Here is a 27398-nt window from a genome sequence, read left to right as displayed (position 1 = left end):
AATTTTGTTCAGGCAGAAAACTCAAACACAATGTCACAAACTACACTGAGCTTCACATCAGGCCATGTGCAAACACTTTTTTCTACTACTGTACATATCAAGTCAACATTTGATTACTTGAATCCTCTATATTTCTACCTCTACGTGTGTGCAGAGCTGTGGAGAAAAAGTCGATGTTTCCAGTTTTTAAAAATCATTTTAAATCCTTAATATTTTTTAAGACTTTATGAAACAAGGAATGATTCTGACATGAAAGTCTAGAGTCAAAGCCTTCTACTGTCTTCATTTTGCAGACTTTATAATACTCTTCCATTAGGTAAATTCTTTGGGTAGTATCCTGCAACATGTTGCTTGCTCTTATGTTGCAATCACACAGAGATTGCATTCAAAGAAACGTTCATTGATTACATAGGCTTCTGGAACTTTTATTGTGCAACACTGCACCTAACAACCCAGCAATACACAAGTTTTAAATCTGCAGATATGGCCCAGAGTATAATTCAGTTAAATTGTATTCCTTTTTTATATATAGTGCCACATCACAGCAATAGTGACCTATTGGTGTGTCGTATGCCTCATGAGCAAACACTTGGTGACAGTGGGAGGGAAAAACTCCCTTTTAACAGGAAGAAACCTCAAGCAGGATGAGGCTCAGGAAGGTGCAGCCATCTGCTGGTTGGGGATTAGGGGAGGAAAATAGGACAAAACACACACTGAGCCAGAGATTAAAATTGAAATGAATCACTATGAATGAATGCAGTAGTCATGTATAAACACATAAAGAGCGAAGAAAAGGGGAGTGAAGAAGAAACGCTCAGTACATCCATGAAAGCCCCGAGCAGCCTAGGCTTATCATAATGTAACTAAGGGAGGATTCAGAGTCACCTGATCCAGCCCTAAGTATATGCTTCATCAAAGATGAATGTTTTAAGACTAATCTTAAAAGTAGAGATGGTGTCTGTCTCCTGAACGCAAACTGGGAGCTGGTTCCACAGAAGAGAGGCCTGAAAGCTGAAGACTCTGCCTCCCATTCTACTTTTAAATATGCTAGGACCAAGTAAACCTGCAGTCTGAGAGCAGAGAGCTCTATTAGGATGATATTGTACTATGAGGTTTTTAAGATGTAAAGGCCATAAAAAGGGCATTATTGATGTTCACTAGTGCTTGAATGAAATTCTTCAAATTGACTCTACATGTCTCTCTATGACTTTCCTCAGGTACAGAAACCATCTCAATATTCAGATTTCAGCACATGAGCGATGAGGGGCTACTAAAATACAACTGAAATATAAAAATTATGCTCCCATCTCTTTTGACAGCAACTTCTTTTCAAATAAAAACGAAAGATATGAAAGTACTCCCAGTAGACATATTCATGCACAGACTTAGAGACAAATCTTTGCACTATGTTCATTCCTATTCCCAAAATCACATGAAGCTACAGTGACAAAGTCCACCGGGGATAGGACAACAAACAACAGCACAGCAAACATCACTCTTTGACCTCATTAGTCATCATCGCAAACACACCAGTGAGAGAATTTGTTATCTAAAATGAGTCTACATTTTTTTAGGTTGCATGTTATGTGGCATTGCTTGTGCGTGAACGCGTGTGTATAGTTGCCGCCTGTGATTTAATGACTTTAGATTTAATATGACTGCATTTCTGAGCTGATTGCATCAAGTCACTGTCTTCTGTTTACTCGTGTCTGTTTACCCTGGCAGCTTTTTTAGAAAGGAGTTGGACTGTGAAGGATGTGGCTTTCCCCATTACAGAACCTGGTGTGAACTGAATGTGAAAAATGTAGAAAAATACAAGAGACTGCTGGGAAATGTGTTTACCCAGGTAATATTTTCAACCCTTGTCCTCATTTTCACCCCCCTCCCACCTTCCCACCAGCCCAATCAAGCTCTCCTCTCGTGTCACCCTTTACACCCATAATAATATTCGCACTTCCTTTCTAATTTCACAATCTTCCTGGCTCAGTCTTCACACTGAACTGGCATTTTTACTTTGTTCTTGTCAGCCTTTCATGTTTTTCTGCAACAATTTGGTCACAAGACAAATGAGAAAAAGTCCTCGTGAAGCAGAAAAAGGTGCTGACAGATGTCCCAGAAGAAGCAGACGGAGTTTTTTTTTTTTTTTAAAAGAGAGAAAGAAAAAACTGGTAAACGGGGAGGACTGATTCACCGATACGCATATGATACTGATAATGTATATTTGTGTGTTAATGGTGTGCGTCGATGCGTGTGTGCAGACTGATCTCCTCCCACTAGATGACCATTGAACTGTCACCCCAGTCCTCCTGCTGATGGAGATAACAGGGGGCTGAGGTCCACCTCCACGGAGACACACAGACCTCACACCTCCACCCTCCCCCTTCTCCACATGGACTCGTCCCCCACCAAGGGACTATAAAAAGTCTGCCCCCGCTGAAGTTGTTCAGTCTCGTCCAGAACTCCACCAGGTAAGAGAAGCAACTTTGCGGTACTCGCAGAACAGAATTGGAAGCCGGAGAGGACTAAGTGTAGGGGAACTTTTTGTTAGAACTAAGTTGATAAACAAAGGGAAAAAAAGAAATTGCTGGAAGTAAAATTCTTAATTCTGACTTTTTGTATTTTTTATTTTATTAGATATAACTTTGGGATTGTTCTCTTTAGCCTGAGGTAATTTTGCAGCAGTGCTTCTCCACCAAGAGCGTCTCCTGCTAATTCTATGACCGTGTTTTACAGCAAAAGCTGAAACAGGATTATGTAGCAGCTTAGGTCTGATCTCCTTAATCATCCTCTGTAATCTACTCAGATTACAAGTTCCTTTAATAGCTTGCTATACATTTAGTGCAAACTCATTCAGGCTAATTCAGCAATGTGCTGGGCTGTTAAGACATTCTTACTTCTAAGACTACTGAGTCTGCTTTAGGCACAGGATTCAAGCTCTGTTGGATTAATGAATTCCCACTATTCAGTTGGATGTTCCTTTCCTAATCATTAACTGCTTTTCTGCTCTAGACCATCACCATGAAATTTGTGGCTCTAGCTCTCACTCTTCTCCTGGCTGTCGGTGAGTACTGAACGCACCCTTTCCAACCTGAGGGAAATCATTTAAAATGCAGGTGGAACTTTAGCAGGTCCACTTTACCCTTTAAAAGTTTTTCCCTCTTCGCTTGCCAAAGGCTCTCAGGCTGCCTCCCTGCAGGCTGATGCACCTTCCCAGCTGGACCAAATCCGGTCCGCTGTGGATGTCTACCTGACTCAGGCGAAGGACGGTGCCATCAAAGCCCTGGACCAGCTTGATGACACTCCATACCAAGAGCTCAAGTAAAGATTCTCATTCTTGTCCATCAGCCGCACTTTTTTGTAATTGGTCCATGCATTGCCAGGGGTTCGTTTAACTTCCTGCCTTAGTCAGTTTTTACACTTTGCAGTCGACATTTGGTGTGTACACTTAGCTTAACTAAAATGGCTTTGCTTTCCTATCTCTGTTCTCTCTCAGGACCACCCTGGCTCAGCGCCTGGAGGGCCTGCACACTCAGATCAAGACTCTGCAGGCTTCCGTTTCTCCTGTGACCGACAGCGTCTTTACCACAGTCTCTGAAGCCACTGCTGACTTACGTAACAGCATTGTGACTGATATTGAGGCCCTGAGAGTCGAGCTGGAACCCAAACGTGCTCAACTGAGGGAAGTCATTGAGAGACACATGGCGGAATACCGCAGCCAGCTCGAGCCCATCGTCAGAGAGTACCATGCCAAGCACACAGCTGAAATGGAAGAACTGAAGACAAAGCTGGAGCCCGTTGTGACTGAGCTGCGTGAGAAGATTCGCACCAATGTGGAAGAGACCAAGGCTGCGTTGACACCCATTGTAGAGAGTATTCGTGCCAGGGTTGCTACACACGTGGAACAAGCAAGGAAAATGTTGGCTCCCTATGTTGAAGAATACAAGGAGCAGCTGAGGCAGGCCTACGACCAAGCACAAAACGTCAAAGCTGAAGACCTTACTGCCCTGAAGGAGAAGATTCATCCTCTGACCGAAGACATCAAGGCAAAGCTCCAGCAAATCTTTGCAATCGTTTCCGAAACCTTCAAGAGCTAAATCCTCCCTACCCTGTTCCTATAACTAACCTCCCTTTCCTATCATGTCTAGATCCATTCCAAATTTCTCTCGATTCCTTCTTTCTTCACAAACAGACCACTTCCCTAAAATTTAGCCTTGCTGATGAATTAAACGGCAGGACTCTCTCTTCCCCAGCTTACTTCATGCATACATGATCAAGCACAAGCTCCCAAACACACAGACGTGTAGATACTCAGCACATAATTGCTCTATTCTTCACATTCTGTGCCCAACTTTTTGTGTAGCAATCATATGTGAATTATTGCACGTGCTCAAACTCCTGTGTAATGACGCTTGTCTGACGAAAAGTGTGCCTTGATGAATTACAGCTCAATAAACATCTGACTGTTTATACTACTCTGAAATGATTTTTCTCTCCTATATGATATGTAAAACTTTTCCTCATCCTAGAATTCCCCAACAGTAGCATTGAACATCTACGCCTTTTTTAGGGTTATCAGTGCTCATATTCAGATTCATTAGAGTGTTTAAGACCTCAGTGAACCCCTAAGGTTATGTCACACAGACACACACAGCATTTTAAGAGGTCATCATTGATTAGAAAGGTCTGCTAGAGAAGAATATTAATACAATCAGTTGTACTTAGGAATGGTGTACGATAGCACATGAGACATTTCTGTTTGTGAACACCAAAAGCCGTGATTAATGACTTGATCACACAGTGACCGGTCTATTGACAACTTATGTCTTGTGCTTTATTGGAGAAAAGCATTCTTTCTGCTGTGTGCTGCTACCCTCCAGGCTGGATCCCTTCAACACTGTCCCATTGAGCTACACACACACACACACACACACACACACACACACACACACACACACACACACACACACACACACACACACACACACACACGCATAGAGTTCTTATATGAACAGTAGTTGTCTGGTCATCATGCAACCCAAGATGATTTGCACAACAACACTGTGAGATGAACTTTCTCCAAAATCTAAAAAAAACAACAACAACATTCATCAGTGGATCCTTGACAAGAGATGATGTTTAAACATGCCAGAGTCTTGCTTCTAACCAGCCTCAGAAATGTATACCTTGGTCAGTGTTAAGGAGTAACCAGTTCGTTAATTAGTAAGGTGTTGAAAATCTGCTCCCAGAAAATACTCTGAATAATAAAAAGCAGCTCGATGATGTCCTCATCTGTCTGCACCCTGTAACACTGGACCGATTAGGGTGTTATTAATGTGCTAAAGGTTGGTTAGGACGAGCTTCACTTATTGCTCCAGGCCATAAGAAACAATAGGTAATAGAGCAGAGAGTTCTACATGTGTGTGTGCACGCGCACATTTTTGCCTTAACTGTTCTCAGGGCGGCAAGTGAGTGCATCTGTGATTAGTGTGTGTCAATGGCACCGTGAATATTGTAATGGATGAGTCCACCATGGAAGTCCCCAGTGAGAGCCTCATGGTGTATAAAACCAGCTTGTTTCTCACTGCAACCAGACACTCCACAGACCTGGATGTACATCTACTGCAGCACCTGAAAACTGGAATACAAATTGTTCTTTTCAGTCCCATGTTGCTTTGCAAAACTGTGGGTGAATGTGTTGACTAGATCTGGATGAAAAGACTGGAAAAAACAAAATAGCACCTCCATCTATGTTATCAGTAAGAGGTGTTGAAATTATGAATGGTAAGTGTTTCGCACTCCAAGTTATCGCATCAAAGCTCATGGGCAGAATCTGTTCCAACAAATATGAACAGAATTGTATTCTCTCTTCTCCTCAGGTCTTCAGCTGTCTCAGAGCTGCGATCTGTCTCTACCCTGCTGCGCAGACGAAGGGTCACTGTCGAGCACAAAGTGCCCCCAGATCAGTGGGGTCAGAGTTCAGCTGGAGATGCAGGCACTTTGGCAGCAGTTTGACCAGCTGGGCACAGAGATGATTGTTACCAAAGCGGGAAGGTGATGAGAATCCTCACATTTATGCATACTCCTACTAAACATCATATCTTGTATGTTTCCTATTTGTCTTCCTGCACTACCTCTCACTAGAATCTGTTTGTTAACTTGCAGGCGGATGTTTCCGACATTCCAGGTACGGATCTCTGGGATGGATCCCTCTGCCGAATATGTTCTTCTCATGGATTTTATCCCTGTCGACAGCAAAAGATACAGGTCAGAAACACAACCTGCATAACTGTGTTTAGTGTATTTGTGATGTTTAACAGTTGTGTTATTTGCACGAATACAATTCTGCAAGCATCGATGCTCTGTAAGTCCTGCTTTGAACATTTTACACTTTTGTGTGTGTGTGTGTGTGTGTGTCAGATATGCATTCCACAGCTCATCCTGGTTAGTGGCGGGAAGAGCAGATGTCGCAGCCCCAAGCAGGATGCATTTCCACCCAGACTCACCTGCCCGTGGAGCCCAGTGGATGAAGCAGACTGTGTCCTTTGACAGCCTAAAGCTCACCAACAACCTGCTGGATGACAACGGACATGTTAGTGAATGTCTTAAATGAGGGGCTATGATGCTAAATGGGCTTTTTCGCACAGAACATTAACTGAGGAGCTGTAGTAAGGATTATTTTGAATTGTGAATCATGCAAAGCTTCGCTAAATGATTCCAATGGAGCAGACTTTGAAGGCCAGAAAAAGAGATCATAGCAGTGTGCAACAATAAGTACTAAGCTATTTGTGTTTTCTCATGTCCCCCCACTTCCAGATGATACTGAACTCCATGCATCGCTATCAACCGCGCTTCCATGTGGTGTATGTAGATCCAACGCCGAACAGCCACTTGAATGCATACAAGAACTTCTGCTCTTTCTCGTTCCCTGAGACACGCTTCATGGCTGTAACTGCTTATCAAAACCACAGGGTACGGAACTGAGTGAACCAAGATGCAAGCTAAAAAAAAATTATGACATTACAATGTTTTTATCTGTTTGATTTTTGATTTTTTTTTTTTGTGTGCATTAAGCGATTCTTTGCTTTTCATGCCATTTATTTTAACCTCTCCTCTTAGATCACTCAGTTAAAAATTGCAAGCAACCCATTTGCTAAGGGCTTCAGGACTACAGACCCCCAGGCTTGGTGAGTGTCACACTTTCCCTGCACTTCACCTAATTTAATAAACATATCTGTCCCTAGACCATAGACCAGAAGAAATCACGACATGATGACACTGTTTCTTTATCACTTTTATCACCCGTTAAATAGTGATAAGGCGAAAGTCTTGATGATAGCTAATCTCTGACCTTTGTATACAAAGAACTGACGTTCATAGATGACAGGTTATACATGTCCGGGATGAACACCTTTGCCTGCCATGTATTTAATTTGTGTGTGAGGTTAAGGTGAACACTTACCTCTCCTCTTTCTCACTATGGTTTCTTGTGTGTGTTTGTATGTAGGGCGGGTAATCCCAGTCCTCTAGCAGTGTGGTGTCCAGCAGAGGGCAGAGCAGAATCTCAAATCGACAAATCTGGAGAACAAATAAACTGTGACTCAAAGACCTCAACCAGTCAGTATCTTTTGCATTTTTTTAAAACAGTGTTATATGTGGTTAAAGTCTTTTTAGCTCATGGAATAAAGAAATTTTAACTAGTAGATACCTGTTTGAATTCAACCTACTTAATGAAACTGTACGGAGAAGGATTATTTAAGGAAAAGACTGTAAAAACGCAGCCTGTTTGGGGCTTTATTTGCCCACCAGTCCTGCAGTGTTTTAAAACTGGATAAGAACAACCACATTATTTAAATAAGCTTTTGGCAAATGATTTATATTTATTAGACAGCAGATTTGGTCTAAATGTTCTTCAGTACCTTTCTAAAGATTTTTCTTCTCCATCTTCAGGGCAGGAGGGCCTGGACCCGCTGATGATGGAGCAGTGTGAACTGTTTCATCACAGTAAAGACTCCATGGGAGGCACGGAGAGGAAAGGTGGGAGCAGTTTTTTAGCACCTGCCTCCTGCCTCCATCTCCCCTCCTTCTGGGACCGTGCAGGGTCATCATGAGACCACCAATCTGTCAAGGTTCAAAAGAAGTGTTTTAAATGAAAAAGGACCCTCCTGTTATATAATATTATGTGATAACTTCACACTGTGTTCATTGTCATTTTTAGTAACTATTTTACAAAATAATGCCTAATGGATACTTATAATCATTAATTGTAATTATTATTAAGTGTAACATAAAATCCAATGTCTACATGAATTATGACAAACACTGTGAATAATACCATTCAAGCACTTCAAGGACATAGTAGGGTCTAGTGTTAACGCCGCAGTTATACAGTTATAGTGTTATGTTATCTATGCAGTTATAGTTCGTCTCCATAGCAATATTTATAAAATCGTGTGCAACGTTTGTAATGCATCTGTTTGTTGTCTGAGATAATAAAACAGCACCCTGAAGTTTTGTATGAATGTTTGGTGTGTTTCTGATATTGGAACTGATGACTCGTGATTTGCAAGGGAGTACTGGTGAAAACTACATTCCCCAGGATGCAATGTTTCTTAGGGACAGTTTCCAAACAACCTGCGAGACCTACAATACCGCGGCTTCAGAATAAAAGACGATATGAAAGCATTACAGGCTATACAGAAAGAAATGTCGAGGAAACAAGAGCGATTTAATTTAAATGGAACCAAGTGTAACCTTTTCTGTTGTAAAACTGAAAACTAAGGAATTATAAAGAAAGTACTGTAAACCAGGCAGTTCCTTTTAAACAACCTTGTTTTAAGTTAAATCCTCTTTAAGAAAGGCGTATACTCCAAGCCTTCTGCAGTGGTTTGACACGTGATGTGTTACCGTCAATGTGTAGAGCTGCAAATAATCAGTGCCGTCTAATTTTAGAACCCATTGGGGTAAAAATGTGGGCCTTTCATGCTTTTTTGCTTATGCAGGCGTAATCGGTGTAAATTGTTTTATTTTGAAAAGTATTAGAGGAAATTGTGTGGCTATGTAAGCTAACTTGACGGAGGTGATGCTCGCGCTCTTGCAGCTCTGATGGATGCAGAGGGGTAGATGGAGGAGGAGGAGGAGGTGAAAGACTTGAAGGCGGAGAACAGAGAGAACGTGTCGGGCAGGGGGAAGGATGCGGATTATGGCAGCCTGCCGACCGTCCTGCCTGTCAGCGGTGAATGTCGTTTGACACGAAGATGCGCGGACGGAACTACGCAGGCCTGCAGTTTGTTGGCTCACGGAGGCACAGACTGTAATTTACGCGTCGGTGACACCAAGGATTGCCTGGATCAGCTGTGATTGCGATTTATTATTATTTTTTATTTTATGCTATTTGATTTATTACTCATGCTAGTTGTTGTAGCATGAGTATCCCCCCCTCGACGTGTCATTTAACATGAAGAAAACAGGAGTGAACGCAGAGTGACCTCGTCTCTTCGTGTTTGTGGTTTAACTGCCATCATGCTTTTAGCCGTCATCTTAGCATCCTCACCACCTGAGCTCTCCCCCTGGGTTGCTGCGGACTGGATGTCAAACTGAAGCGAGTGTCGTTAAGTCAGACTTGAACACGACAAAATCAAAACTTTTACCCGGTTTCACCATGGACATGTTACAGCCTCGCTGGTTAACGGGTATATTTATATGGACGACTTTATGTCTGCTCAGCAGCGGTCAAACCGCCCCCAACTCCTCGGGCCTGTCTCTAGCCATCCGCGTGCCACTGCGGCAAGGTGCTCGCGGCGAACAACCACCGCCGCTGCCACCTGCCGCCTCCGCGAGCAGGAGCCCTGCGCGCAGGCGGAGAGGAGCGCCAGCGGGCGGTATCAGCTTCGTGGACATGATTGATAACCTGCGTGGGAAGTCTGGCCAGGGATACTACGTGGAGATGGCCGTGGGTTCTCCTCCGCAAAAGGTAGACGTTTCATTCACAAAGAGTAATTGATTTGATGTCCCCTGACTCCTCAGTGTGTATCTCATCACCTTTTTAACCAATGAACACACACCCACTGTAAGAAAATCAATGTAATTAACACCAGGCACACCCAAAAAATCAATATCTTATCCTTAAAACATCCTTCTTTAAGAGTACTCAGACCTATCAGGCAAAACCAGCTTGAAATTATCATTGGATCCAGGGTTATCAATTGGCACAAGACATACCCTGTGATGTTATCTGTATTACACAGTCACCTTAGTGTTGCATCAGTGTGTCAGCATATATGCTCATATATATAGTCTTTGTTAGAGTACGTGTGTGAATCCCTGTGAAAGTGTGAGAAAGGACTGAATGATACGGGCAGATAATGGAACCATTAATTCTGCAGAGTGAGGACTGCCAGCTGGGTGCAGCTGCGGTGTACAGGCTGGCACACAAAGGGCGAGCACGGAGGGAGAGATGGAATGAGAGGATCTGCCAAAAGAGAAGGAGGAAAAAGGAAAAGATGGAGTGGGGTGACAGGGACAGAAGAACATAAACAGAGGGACAAGGGTCAAAGAGAAGAAAGTGGGAGTTTGAGAGTGGAAGAAGAGGAAGGAGAAACAAGTGTGTGTGTGTTACAGAGGGAGGACGTGGAAGTCAGACAGGCAGCTTTCAGGAAACAAAAGCAATGAGATGGTGTGGGAGATGGAAGGCCGAAGGTGCTAAGCGGAGGTGTCACTTTGCCACTGATTCTTCCTGTGTCAGTGAGAGAGACAGAGGGTGAGAAGGAGATCTGTCTGCTGCAGATCAGTCCCCGGCAGCAGAGGCCAGTCAGCACTGACAGGCAACACTGTGTGTTGGTGGCTGGAGTGATTGTTATTTATTCATTATTCTAATCTTTCAGCGCAGGAAGCCAAAGTCTGACGTTAAGTGAAATATAGGAAGCCGTGCAGGAAATCTGTCTTCAAAAAAATATATTGATTGTAATTTGAGGAATGCGTCAGAGACTGTTTGTTGGCATTTTCTGAATCTTTGTGTTGCAGACATAACCTTCTAAAAAATAGAAAGAAAACAAAAACAGTGACCTTTGATATGTAGCCGTGGAAGTAAGAAAGAGCATCCAAAATTTAGAGGTGTTAGAAGCTCAGTGAGGTAACCACCCACAGAACACTTTTATTTACTTTCATTTCTGTAATATAAATAACTTTAACTAAAAAGCCAGTCTTCTAGTTTGTTATCTATCATAAATTCTTTATGAGTCAAAAGGGTGTCTTTTTACTTTTGAGCCTGATCATGCCAAAAAAAAATCACTGTCACCCTGGTAACTACCAGCTCGATGGCCCCTGACCTGAGGATAATCAATATGAATTCACTTAAGGGCAAAATCCAATTTTGTTGAAAGCTCGTCAAAACTGTAGCCACCATTTTTCTTTCTCTTGCCTTTATTTCTCTGTGGTATGAAATAAAAATGTGTTTTAACTAACTTTAGGAATTTTTAAGATAGATAAAGGTTCTAATTCTCAAAGATTTTTTCATCTGTGTGGTGTGGACGTAGCTCTGAGTCTGAAAAGTGAACCCAGGGAAGGCTTACTTTAAATCTGCAATGTTTTTAGAGGTCACCAGGGGGCGACTCCTCTGGTTGCAAACTTGGCATCCAGCTGTGTAGTCTGTGGGGATCCTTGTCTCTCTTGCTCTGCAACATCAGAAAACACTGATGAGTTTATCGGCTCAGTCACTAGTGTAATGTCTTAATGAGTAAAATATTAAGTTAATTCTGTAAAATTATTGTCATTGTCACAGTCACCCTAACCCTAACCCCCAAAATTATCAAGGTATGTCAGGGATGTGTGGTGTCTTCAGCTTCACAATCATTTTCGCCACTTTCTCTTCCCTTCTGGTTTAAAAACACTGGGATGGAAAAACACACGGAAAAGTCTTGCTATGAAGCCTCAGTGGGTGACTTCATAGTAGCTGCTTTAATCTTTTATATACAGGTCTGGGAACATTTGGAAAGAACCTAAACACTGTCATCACACTTTGATTAAAATGTGGGAAAATCCTTGTTGATACTTGGAATATTGAGACATCACTCACAAGAGATATGTTTGACATATGTTTAACAGATTACAAGCCAATAAGTCATCTATTAACGGTTAAATACCGACAGTTGTTTTTTGGCAAATACAGTTAATCACTCTCTGGCAGACGATCATGGCGGAGTCTGCAGCTTGGATATAAACATTATTTTTATTGCACAAATGGATGAGTCCGATGGGAAAGTACAAACTACATCCAGAACAGAATGAACTTTGTTAAGCTCAAACTAGAGCTGGGCGATAGAACGATAACGATATGTATCGCGATATAACTTTTACTCGATAGAGAAATTAAGCTATCGCGATAGACCTCGCCGCTCTTGTCCTCTTAAAAAAAAAAAAAAAAAAAAAAAAAGGTCAGCCAATCCAAATCAAGTAGCGCAGAGCCGAACCAATCACAGCCGCAGCGTCACGTCGCGTGACTTGTTACGTACAGCACAAGTGCCAAGCCGCACGTGTGTTTGTTTGGGAAGCAGCCAGCGGGTAATGGAGCCAGCGCGTAATGGAGGAAATGAGTGTGCCGACTAGAAAAATCAACCGAGCGTGACCGAAGAGAAAACAGATGATGGTTCCAATGCCGGAGAGATTGTCGAACGGAAGAGCCAAAGAAGTTCCGTAGTGTGAAGGTATTTCGGCTATTTCAAGTCTGACAAAAATCAGAGTAGCGTGCACTGTAAATTGTGCCGAAAGCAAGTCTGGAAATACATGCGTCACACTGGTTTCGGTGAAATGAATTTCTACAATACTGTTACTGTTAATTCTACTCTCTGCAGTGTTTAAATGCTTACATATACACACAGTTACTGTCCGTCCACACATACGACTCGGTTCTGCTTCTATGCCCCAGCTTTGTTTACTTTTTCCCACCGAGGCTTCTAGACTTCTGATTGGCCAACATTTCTGCACGGTTAGGAATCTAGCGCCACCTGCTGCTTTGGCATGTTCATAGCAGCGTTTTCCTTCATTTCTGCCTTTATGTGTGGACGGGATTATTTTTTAAAACGAAAACGGAAAATCTCCGTTTTCAAAAATACCCGTGTACGTGTGGACGTAGCCTCAGTCTCTGACTGGAAGCGCTAATTCATCATTCGGCTTTTGTCAGACTAAAGTAACTGTTAAAACTGTTTGAAAAGCTCAGCTATACAACAAGGAGAGATTGAGAATTTCCTTTTAGTTCTCAGTTTATTTGATATTGACAAAAGTTAGTCAGTTTTGTCTGTTATTCTGTAAAACAAACTAAGATTTATTTTTAGAATTAATATTTTGTTTCTAAGTGGAATTGACAATTTAGTCTGTTTCATTTGTTCTATTTTGAAACTTAAACGCTTTAGCGGCTGCCTTTTGTGTAGTTTGCAATATTTGCCTTTATTTATCTGAAAAAGTCTCATGTTCCTACCCTGTTGAACTTATTATGGGAAATAAATATTTAAATAAAAACAAGCTGCTGATTATTTCACATTTTACTTGTGAGCAACGGCACATTTAAATCTTACAAATATAGTTATTTGGCTTATATCGTGATAGATATCGTTATCGCCTGAAATGAAAAAAAACATATCGTGATATGTAAAAATCTCATATCGCCCAGCTCTAGCTCAAACACAACTTCAGCTCTTTGGAAACATCTGCACAGATCATATTTAGGTACATTAGTAACATATCATTAATGCTGCAATCCCGAACAGGTTGGAATTCAGAGATTTTGCGTTCCTAGTTGTAAATGTTTTGTGGAACGTCCCCAACAATCCAAGATGGTTGCACTAAATGTAAACAGTGCTAAAACTTTAAACTTTTAATCTGTACAGCCTAGAGCAGGGCGATATGGCCAAAAATATTTATCACGATATATATTTGAAAATTTGCGATAACGATATAACCGACGATATAATTGATGCGAGACAAAATACAACTCCACAACATTACTAGCGCAAAAAGACAACCTTCCATTTATTTTCACTTAAACAAGAAGCTGGTTTTTATGTACATTAAAGCTTTATAAAAATGTAACAGTGCAAATGCAAATTCCTTGCTGAAAGTTTAACCAAAAGGCATTTCCAGTAGAAATGGGCTGACATATCCTGAGCATAACCATGTATAATATCCACTGAAGTTAAAAAGAGGTGCTTTGCAGTCTGAGGTACACCTGTGCACTACTCATGATGTCAGATCAACATCCTGATGTGGCACACCTGTGAGGTGGGATGGATTATCTCAATATAGCAGATGTGCCCACTACCACACATTTGGACTGATTTGTGACCACTGTTTGGGAGGGATGGTTATATTGTGTATCTGGAATGAATTTTAGGTCTCTACGTCCATCCCATGGGGAATGGGAGCAGTAACAAAGGTGTTGCGTTTATATTTTTGTTGAGTGTATATGTGTGTTATCATTTTGGATGCCACAAAGGGAAAAATTCCCTGTTAATTTCCTTCTGGTGACTTGGTACCATATTTTCATTGCTGATATTTGTGGCAGCTAGTGGACTTGTCTCAACTTAAGTCAGGGACTTGAACCATAAGACTTTCAAACACAAATAGCTGTTATCCTGTAATCTTAACACCGTCTATTAACAGTATTACAGATGGGGAAAACATTTGCTGCCTACCTTCAGGGCTGAGTTTTATCGTTATAATTTTTTATTTAGTAATTAGATTTTTTTTTTTTCATTTTTACTCATTTTTTAAAAAATTCTGTTTACTTTCAGTCAGTTTTCAAAGAGGTTTGTCTTATTTCAGTTTTTATTGTTTGAAAATGTTTAATCTAGTTTAATTAGTTTTAATCTTTTAAAATGATTAAAATGTGGAGGGCATATGGCAGATGCAAGATTTAGGAAAATCAGTGTAGGTCTTATAATATAGTATATACAGTATACAATAGAAATGCAAAACCTTTTGAAGGCAGTTGTTTCTCAGTCTTTTAGACATCCAGAGTCTCATCCATCAATGACTGATCAGGCAAGTTGTAAGAACATTTTTACTAACAAATACAAAAACTTAAGATACTGCCTCTATATTTTTTATTCTTTATTTTTATTAATTTTACAAGTTCACAAAATTGTTTCAGTTAAATTACTTTTTGCTTTTTATTTTTATTTTAGTTGACTGAAATGTGTTTTAAGATCTACTTTTAACTAGTTTAGTTTTAGTTCACTATAATAACCTTGTTATTGGACAACTAATGTGGGTTATGTGGCTAATGGCTAACGTGCACCAGTCAGGTTAACATTTATGGTAATTGTTCAGTACTTTAGTATTAAAGAAACATATGCTTTACTGATCTCTTGAAATTCTTCATTAAAAAAAACAGGTGATAATCTTTAAGATGCTTCATCAAAGTTTGTTGTGCTGCTGTTCACACGTTCAGCTGCTAGTGAGGGGAGGGGCATTGTGCTGGTCTGCAGAGCTGCAGTTGTTTCTCAGCTAGAGGAGAGGAAGATGCTACTGTTGCAAATGAGTATCTAATCTGATTGTAGTATTTAGTATCAATTATCCAAGTAGCAAAACTTTTTCTCCTATTCATTACAAATGCTGGCTACGGTACCTGTGGTACTGAAAAAAGTTCTCAGAATTTTGGTATGGAAAGGTACCACAGGTATGTGTTCTGGTGACATCCCTGGTGACAGTCATGTCAGAATTGCTACCGGGCCAATAATAATGTGTATGTGAATAATGCTTACAAAATGCATTTTTAATTGCATTTTGGTAGTTATTAAAACAAAAATTATTCATAACAAGTTTATTTGTTTTGTTTTGACTGTCCGTCACACACCCCTGGAGATCCTCAGAGCCAACTTCAAGAAGTAAACTATAGAGTATACAAACCTTTGGATGTAGATATGTATGTGTTAGAGATTAAGAGTGGCACTATAACTCAGAGCACTAGATGAATCATTTGGTCAGCGTTGGCCAAATGGTCTTGAATTTTAATGAGCACATACAGAGACACGAAGGAGACACTTTACATTTATTTATTAGAAGTAATGTTGCGGAAATGACCCTGATCCATTTACAGTAACTTTCAAAAACAGAATGTAGGTTGCATTCTGTTCTCGTAACTGCTAAATGATTTCTCCTCCATAGTGAAGGGGGAAGGGTGTATAATGGATGGAACAGACAGGCACTCTGCCAGAGAGGACAGGAAGACAGATAGAGAGAGTGCAGGGAGAGGCATGAGGTCTCAGTGTGTCAGGATGCAGTGGCTTTCGTCATTTGGGATCCTTGTGTGTGTGGCCCCGCGCACATCTCGGTGACTCAGGATGCGTGTGTGAAAGATTCAGACCTATAAAGTGTAGTCAGCAAATTTCTTTCCAAGAAAGGAGGACAGGGTGCGTACAGAAATATGGCTGACCGTGTTTTTGGGGAAAGTACAGGTGGATGTCAGTGATGTGAACATACAGTGGGGCAAAAAAGTATTTAGTCAGCCACCGATTGTGCAAGTTCCCCCACTTAAAATGATGACAGAGGTCAGTAATTTGCACCAGAGGTACACTTCAACTGTGAGAGACAGAATGTGAAAAAAAAATCCATGAATTCACATGGTAGGATTTGTAAAGAATTTATTCGTAAATCAGGGTGGAAAATAAGTATTTGGTCACCTCAAACAAGGAAAATCTCTGGCTCTCACAGACCTGTAACGTCTTCTGTAAGAAGCTTTTCTGTCCCCCACTCGTTACCTGTATGAATGGCACCTGTTTGAACTCATCATCTGTATAAAAGACACCTGTCCACAGCCTCAAACAGTCAGACTCCAAACTCCGCCATGGCCAAGACCAAAGAGCTTTCGAAGGACACCAGGAAAAGTATTGTAGACCTGCACCAGACTGGGAAGAGTGAATCTACAATAGGCAAGCAGCTTGGTGTGAAAAAATCAGCTGTGGGAGCAATCATCAGAAAATGGAAGACATACAAGACCACTGATAATCTCCCTCGATCTGGGGCTCCACGCAAGATCTCATCCCGTGGGGTCAAAATGATCATGAGAACGGTGAGCAAAGATCCCAGAACCACACGGGGGGACCTGGTGAATGACCTGCAGAGAGCTGGGACCAAAGTAACAAAGGTCACCATCAGTAACACACTACAACGGCAGGGAATCAAATCCCGCAGTGCCAGACGTGTTCCGCTGCTGAAGCCAGTGCATGTCCAGGCCCGTCTGAAGTTTGCCAGAGAGCACATGGATGATACAGCAGAGGATTGGGAGAATGTCATGTGGTCAGATGAAACCAAAGTAGAACTTTTTGGTATAAACTCAACTCGTCGTGTTTGGAGGAAGAAGAATACTGAGTTGCATCCCAAGAACACCATACCTACTGTGAAGCATGGGGGTGGAAACATCATGCTATGGGGCTGTTTTTCTGCCAAGGGGACAGGACGACTGATCCGTGTTAAGGACAGAATGAATGGGGCCATGTATCGTGAGATTTTGAGCCAAAACCTCCTTCCATCAGTGAGAACTTTGAAGATGAAACGAGGCTGGGTCTTCCAACATGACAACGATCCAAAACACACCGCCTGGGCAACAACGGAGTGGCTCCGTAAGAAGCAGAAGTCCTGGAGTGGCCTAGCCAGTCTCCAGACCTCAACCCCATAGAAAATCTGTGGCGGGAGTTGAAAGTCCGTGTTGCTCGGCGACAGCCCCAAAACATCACTGCTCTCGAGAAGATCTGCATGGAGGAATGGGCCAAAATACCAGCTACTGTGTGTGCAAACCTGGTAAAGACCTATAGTAAACGTTTGACCTCTGTTATTGCCAACAAAGGTTATGTTACAAAGTATTGAGTTGTATTTTTGTTATTGACCAAATACTTATTTTCCACCCTGATTTACGAATAAATTCTTTACAAATCCTACCATGTGGATTCATGGATTTTTTTTTCACATTCTGTCTCTCACAGTTGAAGTGTACCTCTGGTGCAAATTACTGACCTCTGTCATCATTTTAGGTGGGGGAACTTGCACAATCGGTGGCTGACTAAATACTTTTTTGCCCCACTGTATGTATGTCTCTGTGTGTGTATGTATGTGTGTGTGTGTTGGTAAGATAGACAGTCAGGATTTATTCTGGGCTTTCAGTGCTGGCCCTTGAGACTCCAGCACTTCTCTGGATATTTAAAGAGCCAATCCATTATTGAACAGCTTGCTGTTGGTTCAGTGTCTGCCTGTGTGTTCATCTGTTTGGGTTTCTCTGTGCCACTCTGTCTCTGCTCTCAGCTGAAGTCTCGGTCTTTCTCTGAATTTCTCATTTATCAATAAAATGCAGTCAGAAATGGTGCTGTGCAACATGGGGTACACAGTCATGCATAGTTGTAAATGATCGTGTAGTATTATACATAATTAACATGAGGCAGACGTGGCTTATTTCTCTTCTCCTCGCTGTCTGCCGCGGTGCTCCATTCATACTTTTACTAACTGTTTTGACCGACTACGCAAAATACGATACTTGCATTAGAGATGCTGACAGAAGAGGAGGAGACGGGGAGTAGAATGGGCAACCTGAGAGGAGGGGAGGGTTGGAGTGGAGACTGAGAGGGGACAGAGAAGGACATTCAGGTCAAAAGGAAGCATCACAGGACACTACAATACAGTGATGTGTACAGTAAATTCCTGAGGTGAAAAATGAAAGTCAGTTAGAGATGAGGCTAATTACTTGCCAAAAACAGCCTGTAAGACCTTAAACTATCTATAAAATATTGATGTTTTCGATTGTAGACAGCAAACGTAATATTGTTTTACAAACTTGTGGTATGTGTTTAATAAATCCCTCTCTCTGCTTTCCTGCATTCAGTTGAATATCCTGGTGGATACTGGAAGCAGTAACTTTGCAGTCGGGGCGGCTGCTCATCCTTTCCTGCGCAGATACTACCATCGATCGCTGTGAGTAGAGACTCAGTCAGATATAGAAGTTGTTCGGAAACATTTTATGAAGGCTGGAGGAGAGTAAAACGAATCCTGCCCATTGTTCATTAACAGCTCCACCTCGTACCGCGACCTGGGTAGGAGTGTGTACGTTCCCTACACACAGGGACGCTGGGAAGGAGAGCTGGGCACCGACCTAGTCTCAGTCCCGCATGGACCCAACGCCACGCTGCGCGCCAATATTGCTGCAATCACACAGTCGGATCGCTTCTTTATCAATGGATCTAACTGGGAGGGAATCCTGGGGCTTGCCTATGCTGATATAGCCCGGGTAAGAATCACTCTGTCTTTCCAAAATATGAGAAAAGAAAATCTCAATTCAAACTTTACAAGACACTTACAAATGCCATTATCCAGAGCAGCCTAACATATTAAAGTTAGGGCTAGAAGTTAGATTATGTCTCGACTGCTAATACACTTACTTAAAAGTGACGTGATGAAATTATAAAGGAGAACAAATGAATGTGAGGACATGCAAAATAGATTTTATTATCACATCATACATCTATATTTAGCTCTTGTGGAAATTAGTGAGAGCATGTGACCAAACTGTCAAGCGGCACAGTATCAGATGTGGGTAAGCGATGCTACTAATCTAGCAAAAGATCAAGAAACTATTGAACTGGTGATGAAAAAAGTTTGGTTCTTTCAATTTAAACCTAAACCTGTGATTCGATTTTGTTACTCAGATGTCAAAGATCAGTGTAGTTTTATTACATACGGCATAAATGCCCACTTTATGATACAATAAAAAGTAAGTAATTTTATTCGCGACAGTAAGGTGTTTGGGGGTTTTGAATATGTAATTATTTGGGGCTGTGACAGTGGTCTGAATTAGGTTCACTTGTTCATATTTTCATGCACAATTTCCACAGAACATGGAAGTGGATTCAAAGTCCAAGGAAAGACCTTGGACTTTGAATCCTGTATCACACTTACACCTATTGGCATAATAACTGCCACACTGACATCTGCAGAAAAGTAATATGTGATTAGACAGCAGAACTGCTGATGTGTCAGGAGGAGGATATTTAAGAAACTGAAAGCAGGTTGGGACGGGACAAAATATTGACCCGGCAATATATTTCATTGCATCCTCCCAAACATTATTTACAGAGAGGTGCCAAATATTAACATTTTTATTGAAACATTTACCTAAAAAATTACAATACTGAACTCTATTAAAATGAGAAAACAGTGAACACACACATTAACACCACAGTGCAGTCAACACATAGTTTTTGCATCTTTCCTTTTTTAGGGTCCGGTTACACAGATGATGTCATGTGTGGTAGATGATTATTCTTTATAATCATTGCTGTATAGATATACCATTTATATCATGATAGTATTGAATCTGTAGCTATGGTCTGATTCCCGGTTCTATTCTGGACTTATTTGTCTGTGTTTCCCTCCAGCCTGATGAGAAATTGGAGCCTTTCTTTGACTCTTTGGTTCGCCAGACTCCTGTCCCCAACCTCTTCTCTCTCCAGCTGTGTGGTGCAGGCTTCACACAAAACTACTCCCTGGGCAGCGCTACAGTTGGTGGAAGCATGGTGAGAAACACTTATAGCTCTTTTCCACTCGTACCTACTCGACTCGACTCGACTCGAGTCTTCTTGGTTTCGGTCATTTTCCATTACAATTGAGCAGCACCTAATGCTCATGGGTCGTTATAGCAACACGCCCGAAACTCCTGTGACTTCATTTGTATCTAACACAAACACAAGACAACAGTGGGGGACGTTGAGGCGATGGTATACCTGCTTCTCAGTATATGGCTGTTTGTCAGATTCAGGTACCACGTGGGGTTTTTCATGTAACCATTGCCCTCGTTGCCGGGTTTCAAAAATGGTGGTTTATTTTCATGAAGAAGATGCTCTCATGGTTCATCGAGTGACGCCAATGACTAGCCAATTGGTGACATGCAGTCTGCTGACGTCACATTTTCAGATGGACTCAGATTGGACAGGGCATAAGTGGACAACTCTAAAAACCAAGCAAAGGCAAGCAGGGTTGAGTAGGTACTAGTGCACATGTGTTAGGCCGGATTGGACTCTATTATTCCCCTTGCTTTCAGATCATTGGAGGTGTGGATCCATCACTCTATGTGGGAGAGCTTTGGTACACACCCATCCGCAGGGAGTGGTACTATGAGGTTATCATCGTACGTATTGAGGTAAACGGACAGGACCTGAACATGGACTGTAAAGAGGTGAGGCTCGATAAGTAGATTCCTACGAAAGCTAAAAAAAACACAAACAGACTAATGAAGGATGTGTAAGAAATTTGAAATATGCCTGACTGTGTCACTGTCTTCTACAGTACAACTATGATAAGAGCATTGTGGACAGTGGAACTACCAACCTTCGACTGCCTAGAAAAGTGTTCCAGGCTGCAGTCAAAGCTATTGAAGCTGCCTCCTCAGTCAGTACTACTATAATGTACCATCACGTTTATATCACCGCCCTGGTCGTCTGGTTTGTACTGAGTGGATTATGAGAACCAACTAATGTCCTTCCGACCCTGATTTTTCAGACCGAGCAGTTTCCCTCTGGGTTCTGGCTCGGGGAGCAGCTGGTGTGCTGGCAGGCTGGCACCACGCCCTGGCACATCTTCCCCGTCATCTCCCTCTACCTGATGAGCGAAGTCCGTAACCAGTCCTTCAGAATCTCCATCCTGCCGCAGGTAGTCACAGCAGTCTCGCTCTGGATCTGAGTATAATTTTATAAAGCTGGAGTTTTAGAAGGGTCAGGGACATAAAGCTGTATTGCTCAACCTTGAATTCTCTCCGGGTGATGTGAAATTAAATGTTATTTTGTAAGATCTTTTGATAAGAAGATTACATTTAAAAATGTTATTCATTTCCGTCATTGGTGCAAGACGCAGTTATGCAAGAATGTAGTTAGCATGCCGCACACTGTATGAGGTCTCGACACCGTGTATTCATCAGTAAGTGAAAAGTTTTAACTTTCATTTGGACTTTGCACAGTACAAAAACTGTGGTCAGAGCAAACACACCAATATATGCAGTTCCACTCCTCATGGAATGAAAGCACAACTAGAAACCGTGACAAAAGAAAAGAGCACGTTTGAATGTCCTTTGAATATATTTTCTAAAGGTTTTAAAAGTAATTCAACGTCCTTTTTTTGTTGTTTTTTTATAAATTGGAAGCCGCTCAGACAGACCTTGATGGTGACGAGATTAATAGAATTTGAGATGTCAAAGAAAAGTTCACTGCAATAAATATCTGAGTGGGTTGTGACCTTGATACTGTCAGAAAAATTAAAAGCTTATTTATTTTACTTTGTGTCCCTCTGTTTGAATGTCTGTAGCAGGTATAATACAGTGAATGACTTTGCTATAACAACTGCATATACAGGAACACTTGAGCTGGAAAAATCTGCCTCTGTAATCTGATTGTTATTTGTTCTGAATAAGATCCTTTAAATATGAAAACATATGATCGCTCTCTAGTGGACAGCTTTGCAATTACATCATTGATTCTAGGTCATAGCTCAGTACTGATCAGCAAACAATATCTGGTACTAGTCCAGTGTGGCGTTATAGCCAGGATGTTCATATTAAACAAGTCCGGTTAGTGAGGTTAGTGTATGTACAGTCAAACTGTATGAGCCAAAAAATCATACGGTCAGCTTTTGTGGGGCAGCCACTGAAAAGGAGGTTGACTTAAATAAAGCTAAAACAGCTTGTTTCAGGCAGCTGAGGGCACTTCAGTAAGGCCCGGTACAAGATAAATAAGGATTATTTCCCACTATGCAAAGCTACTCTAACAGGCTCTAAGAATAAAACTGTGCAATGAGAAATTAGGGTGATACGGGCATTTTAGTGAGCTCTCTAGTCTCTGTATAAAAAAAAGTAACCAAGTTACTCAAAACACAAACCTTGTTGTAAGTAGGGATTTAAACGGTGCTTAAACGGTGCTCGAACCGGTGCTCAAAGAATGGAAAACACAAACTTTGTCCAAAAACCTCTCATGTTTAACTGTTTTCCACTTTTTCTTTGGTCATTTTAGCCTTTTTGGCCAGGGTGAAGGGAGCATCTGCCATCAAACAAGAAGACAGCCGCATGTAACTACGACGGTGTTTGCTAGTTCACCTTACGTGCATTAATGTAATAACATGGTTAGCGTACTCAACGTAAATTACACACGGACAACATTAAGCTACTCACGCAGAGAAGAACGGCTGCTGCTGCCGTCATCATCCATCATCATTTCTGCTACACTGGCAGGGCTAGGTGCCAGGACTCTCCTCTTCGGGTTCTTGGGGGATGTTGCTCCGTGTCCAATAACAGGCACCACACCCGCAGTAGATGTGCTCGATGTGAGGTCTCGCAGCAAGCTATCAAATACGGTGCATTTCTCGGCTTTAAAAAAAGCTCTATGTGTCAGGTGTTTCATCAGATTTGAGGTGTTACCTCCTTTGCACAGTATCACAGTATCACCTTAAAGCACTTGTTGCAGGCTGCTGAGTTTGTGTCTTTTGCTGTAAAGTACAGCCAGACTTTTGACCGCTTCGCCTTGAGCATTTTTAATCTGTAGCTCTGCTCTAAAAGAACGTACGTACCTGGGCCCGCCTACTATCCTCGGAAAGGTAAAATGATTGGCTAGAATCTGAAGTGTATGACATCTCAGGAAAAAAAAGCACCGAAATAAAGCACTGAAATGTGCGCTGCTTTTCGGTCTGGTTACTACCATCTAGTTGTGAGCAGTTGTGAGCACTTTGGTTTGGGAACTATTTTCTACACGGACATTTCTTTCTGCAGATTGATTTTGTTTATGTCAGGAGAAAAAAAATGCTTTCTACATTTTATACCATTGTCATGATTTCTGGAGACATCGCTGCTATCTCTCGTTCAGCTTCATCTAGCACTCTGACATTGCAATATCTGAGCATGATGCACAAACTCTCTGTCTCTTTGCCTGTGAATTCCTCCTACACATGCAGGAGTTGAGCAACCAGGCTTGACAGGTACATCTTAGGCCCCTGAAGGCTTTTATCTATATCACATACTAAGATGTTTTTTGAATCTGATAACTCAAGAATGTAGTTGGTACCATCAGTGCATCTACTGGGAGGCTGAGGGGTAGCGCTGGGTGTTGCCCGTATTTTTAATATTTATGCACCTCTAACATCTTATAAAAGCATAGCATTGTTTTAATTTCATGACAATGACATCTAATTTATATCCAAAAATTTTGAATTATGGATGATGTATTACTTCGTCATGTTGCCTAGCGACCACCTAACAATGAGCCAGGTGACCCGCTTTTAGCAATGAAGGCACAATATCGTTTTAATTTCTTTACCGTGTCCTCAAACGCTGTTACAAAATAGCTGAGATGTTTTGTAAAGAGTAAATAACAACAACATGCAGTGATTTGCAAATCTCACATGATGGTGTATTTTAAGAATGAAGTAATGGTGATTACACAAGGGCTGTGCATGCCCGATGCTGGGTGTCTGACTCTACTTTTTTTCTTTTCTTTTGTATGCAGCAATACTTGCGTCCAGTGGAAGACGTGGCCTCTGCTCAGGAGGACTGCTACAAGTTTGCTGTGTCCCAGTCCAGCACCGGCACAGTGATGGGCGCCGTCATCATGGAAGGCTTCTACGTGGTGTTTGACCGCGAGAAGAAACGCATCGGATTTGCTGTTAGCACCTGCCATGGTGAGGAGCAGGGGATGGAGGGATGACAGAGAAAAAATGGGAGAAAAGAGAAGGAGGCAGAAGAAATGTAGGTAGTATTGTTCTGTTTCTTGACTACATACAATCCTGTTTTGTTTTTTTGTTTTTTTAGTGCACGATGAGTTCCGCACAGCCTCCGTGGAGGGTCCGTTCCACGGGGTCGACCTGGAGGACTGCGGCTACAACATCCCCCAGACGGACGAGTCCACCCTTATGACCATCGCCTACATCATGGCGGGCATCTGCGCTCTCTTCATGCTGCCACTGTGTCTCATGGTGTGCCAGTGGCGCTTTGCCCGCTGCCTGCACCCACATGGGGACTTCGCTGACGACATATCGCTCCTAAAGTGAAAAGGAAGACGTGGAGGTCATATAAAGACATGTGCTTGAAAGGCAGGATAAACATGGACTGTGGTTAAAAAGTGTTTTAAAATGTCGGTGCTGTTAAAACAGGAGCTTTGAAAAGATTTTTCAGCTAACGTTAACTAAAGAAAATGGTGACAGCCTTGCTGCCCTCAAGTGTTTTGCAAGGATAACTAGAGCCGTTACAAAAAAGCCGTTTTCATCAGCATCAACTTTGCCTGTTTGAGCTACCTATGCAGATCAGCATGGCTATAGAGAGCAGATGCAGGAAAATGTGAAATGAAAGAATAATGATTATAAATAGTATATAAATAAATCACAACAATGGATTTGTTTTGTAATTCGGAAAGGTTTGTCTCTTAACATTTGGAACTTGAGGAAAGAGCATTTAGAAACATTAAAACACTTTTAATGAAGAAAATCACACCAGATATGAGTACTGGATGGAGATAATGTAAACATATGGACGTATGAACTGGTCACTGTGTGCGTGTGTGTGTGTGTATAGATGTTCTGTTTGTGGCTTAGAGTGAATGAGACGAGTCTGATACATGTGAGCATGCCTGTAGATGTGCGCAGCTGTACTGTAAGTGAGAAGTGTACTGAGAGGTTTAACAAAAATGGAAACATGATAATAGCGCCAATGAAATGACATATGCCAGCAAATGAATCCTGCAATGCAAAACAAGTATGCATAACGTGGCTAATTTGATTAAATATCAGACGTTATATTTAAAGTATAAAAATCGGTTTTGCTTTGTGTGAAACTGAGACTACTGAACACAGCAGATGTCACTTTTTCTTATTATATTGATGGCTTCAATTATCTACTGTACATAAAGGTTGTGCATTCCAGATCATGTATTTGCGCAGACACACACAAAACACACAGAGCTTATATCCCTGCATATGACTGCTGCACCATCTGATGATTACCACATGTAACAAGAACACATGACAAGCAAACAAACCAAGACTTTATAGGGCTTTTTTTCCACAAACACAAACTGAATCACTCACCACATCTTTCAAGGGGGACCATACATGTATGCTTGGACAAAGATACCAGCCCAACGTATGTTATACACTAAAGAACACTATGTATGTCTATAAGAGACTGTTTGTATTGTCTCCGAACAAGGTGTAAATAGGTCAACTCAGAACTGTTTATTTATCTGCCAGGCGCTGGCAGCACTGTTGAACCAATAAAATACTAATTGTAACTGGAAAATGTGTTGTCTATGTACGTGTGTGTGCGGAATTATTAGGCAAATGAGTATTTTGTCCACATCATCCTCTTCATGCATGTTGTCTTACTCCAAGCTGTAAATGCTCAAAAGCCTACTACCAATTAAGCATATTAGGTGATGTGCATTTCTGTAATGAGAAGGGGTGTGGTCTAATGACATCAACACCCTATATCAGGTGTGCATAATTATTAGGCAACGTCCTTTCCTTTGGCAAAATGGGTCAAAAGAAGGACTTGACAGGCTCAGAAAAGTCAAAAATAGTGAGATATCTTGCAGAGGGATGCAGCAGTCTCAAAATTGCAAAGCTTCTGAAGCGTGATCATCGAACAATCAAGCGTTTCATTCAAAATAGTCAACAGGGTCGCAAGAAGCGTGTGGAAAAACCAAGGCGCAAAATAACTGCCCATGAACTGAGAAAAGTCAAGCATGCAGCTGCCAAGATGCCACTTGCCACCAGTTTGGCCATATTTCAGAGCTGCAACATCACTGGAGTGCCCAAAAGCACAAGGTGTGCAATACTCAGAGACATGGCCAAGGTAAGAAAGGCTGAAAGACGACCACCACTGAACAAGACACACAAGCTGAAACGTCAAGACTGGGCCAAGAAATATCTCAAGACTGGTTTTTCTAAGGTTTTATGGACTGATGAAATGAGAGTGAGTCTTGATGGGCCAGATGGATGGGCCCGTGGCTGGATTGGTAAAGGGCAGAGAGCTCCAGTCCGACTCAGACGCCAGCAAGGTGGAGGTGGAGTACTGGTTTGGGCTGGTATCATCAAAGATGAGCTTGTGGGGCCTTTTCGGGTTGAGGATGGAGTCAAGCTCAACTCCCAGTCCTACTGCCAGTTTCTGGAAGACACCTTCTTCAAGCAGTGGTACAGGAAGAAGTCTGCATCCTTCAAGAAAAACATGATTTTCATGCAGGACAATGCTCCATCACACGCGTCCAAGTACTCCACAGCGTGGCTGGCAAGAAAGGGTATAAAAGAAGAAAAACTAATGACATGGCCTCCTTGTTCACCTGATCTGAACCCCATTGAGAACCTGTGGTCCATCATCAAATGTGAGATTTACAAGGAGGGAA

General features: G+C 41.7%; 3 protein-coding genes across 3 annotated transcripts; all 3 read left to right on the top strand.

Annotated features, from left to right (window-relative positions):
- Positions 1-2433: 2433 nt before the first annotated feature.
- LOC146618475 (uncharacterized) lies at positions 2434-4480 on the top strand. Its single transcript, XM_085370578.1, has 4 exons — positions 2434-2468; positions 3010-3061; positions 3174-3318; positions 3494-4480. Exons 2-4 carry the CDS (start codon positions 3019-3021, stop codon positions 4092-4094), a joined length of 789 nt encoding a protein of 262 aa, XP_085226704.1. The 5' UTR covers positions 2434-2468; positions 3010-3018; the 3' UTR covers positions 4095-4480.
- A 1506-nt stretch (positions 4481-5986) lies between these two features.
- On the top strand, positions 5987-8108 carry LOC146618474 (T-box transcription factor TBX1). Its single transcript, XM_085370037.1, has 7 exons — positions 5987-6051; positions 6163-6264; positions 6418-6589; positions 6814-6969; positions 7117-7184; positions 7505-7614; positions 7948-8108. The coding sequence occupies exons 1-7, from the start codon at positions 5987-5989 to the stop codon at positions 8106-8108; spliced, it is 834 nt and encodes a 277-aa protein (XP_085226163.1).
- Positions 8109-9113: 1005 nt separating this feature from the next.
- bace1 (beta-secretase 1) lies at positions 9114-26287 on the top strand. Its single transcript, XM_085370036.1, has 9 exons — positions 9114-9970; positions 18860-18948; positions 19045-19261; positions 20409-20546; positions 21071-21205; positions 21316-21417; positions 21529-21678; positions 24513-24684; positions 24815-26287. The coding sequence occupies exons 1-9, from the start codon at positions 9659-9661 to the stop codon at positions 25051-25053; spliced, it is 1554 nt and encodes a 517-aa protein (XP_085226162.1). The 5' UTR covers positions 9114-9658; the 3' UTR covers positions 25054-26287.
- Positions 26288-27398: the final 1111 nt, after the last annotated feature.

This window comes from Diplotaxodon limnothrissa, linkage group LG14 (assembly GCF_057381915.1).
Source record: "Diplotaxodon limnothrissa isolate DT_005_m linkage group LG14, D_limnothrissa_male_GT1.1, whole genome shotgun sequence".
Taxonomy (NCBI): Eukaryota; Metazoa; Chordata; class Actinopteri; order Cichliformes; family Cichlidae; genus Diplotaxodon; species Diplotaxodon limnothrissa.
The sequence above is the reverse complement of the archived record's forward strand: the minus strand, read 5'-3'. Positions and strand labels throughout refer to the sequence as shown.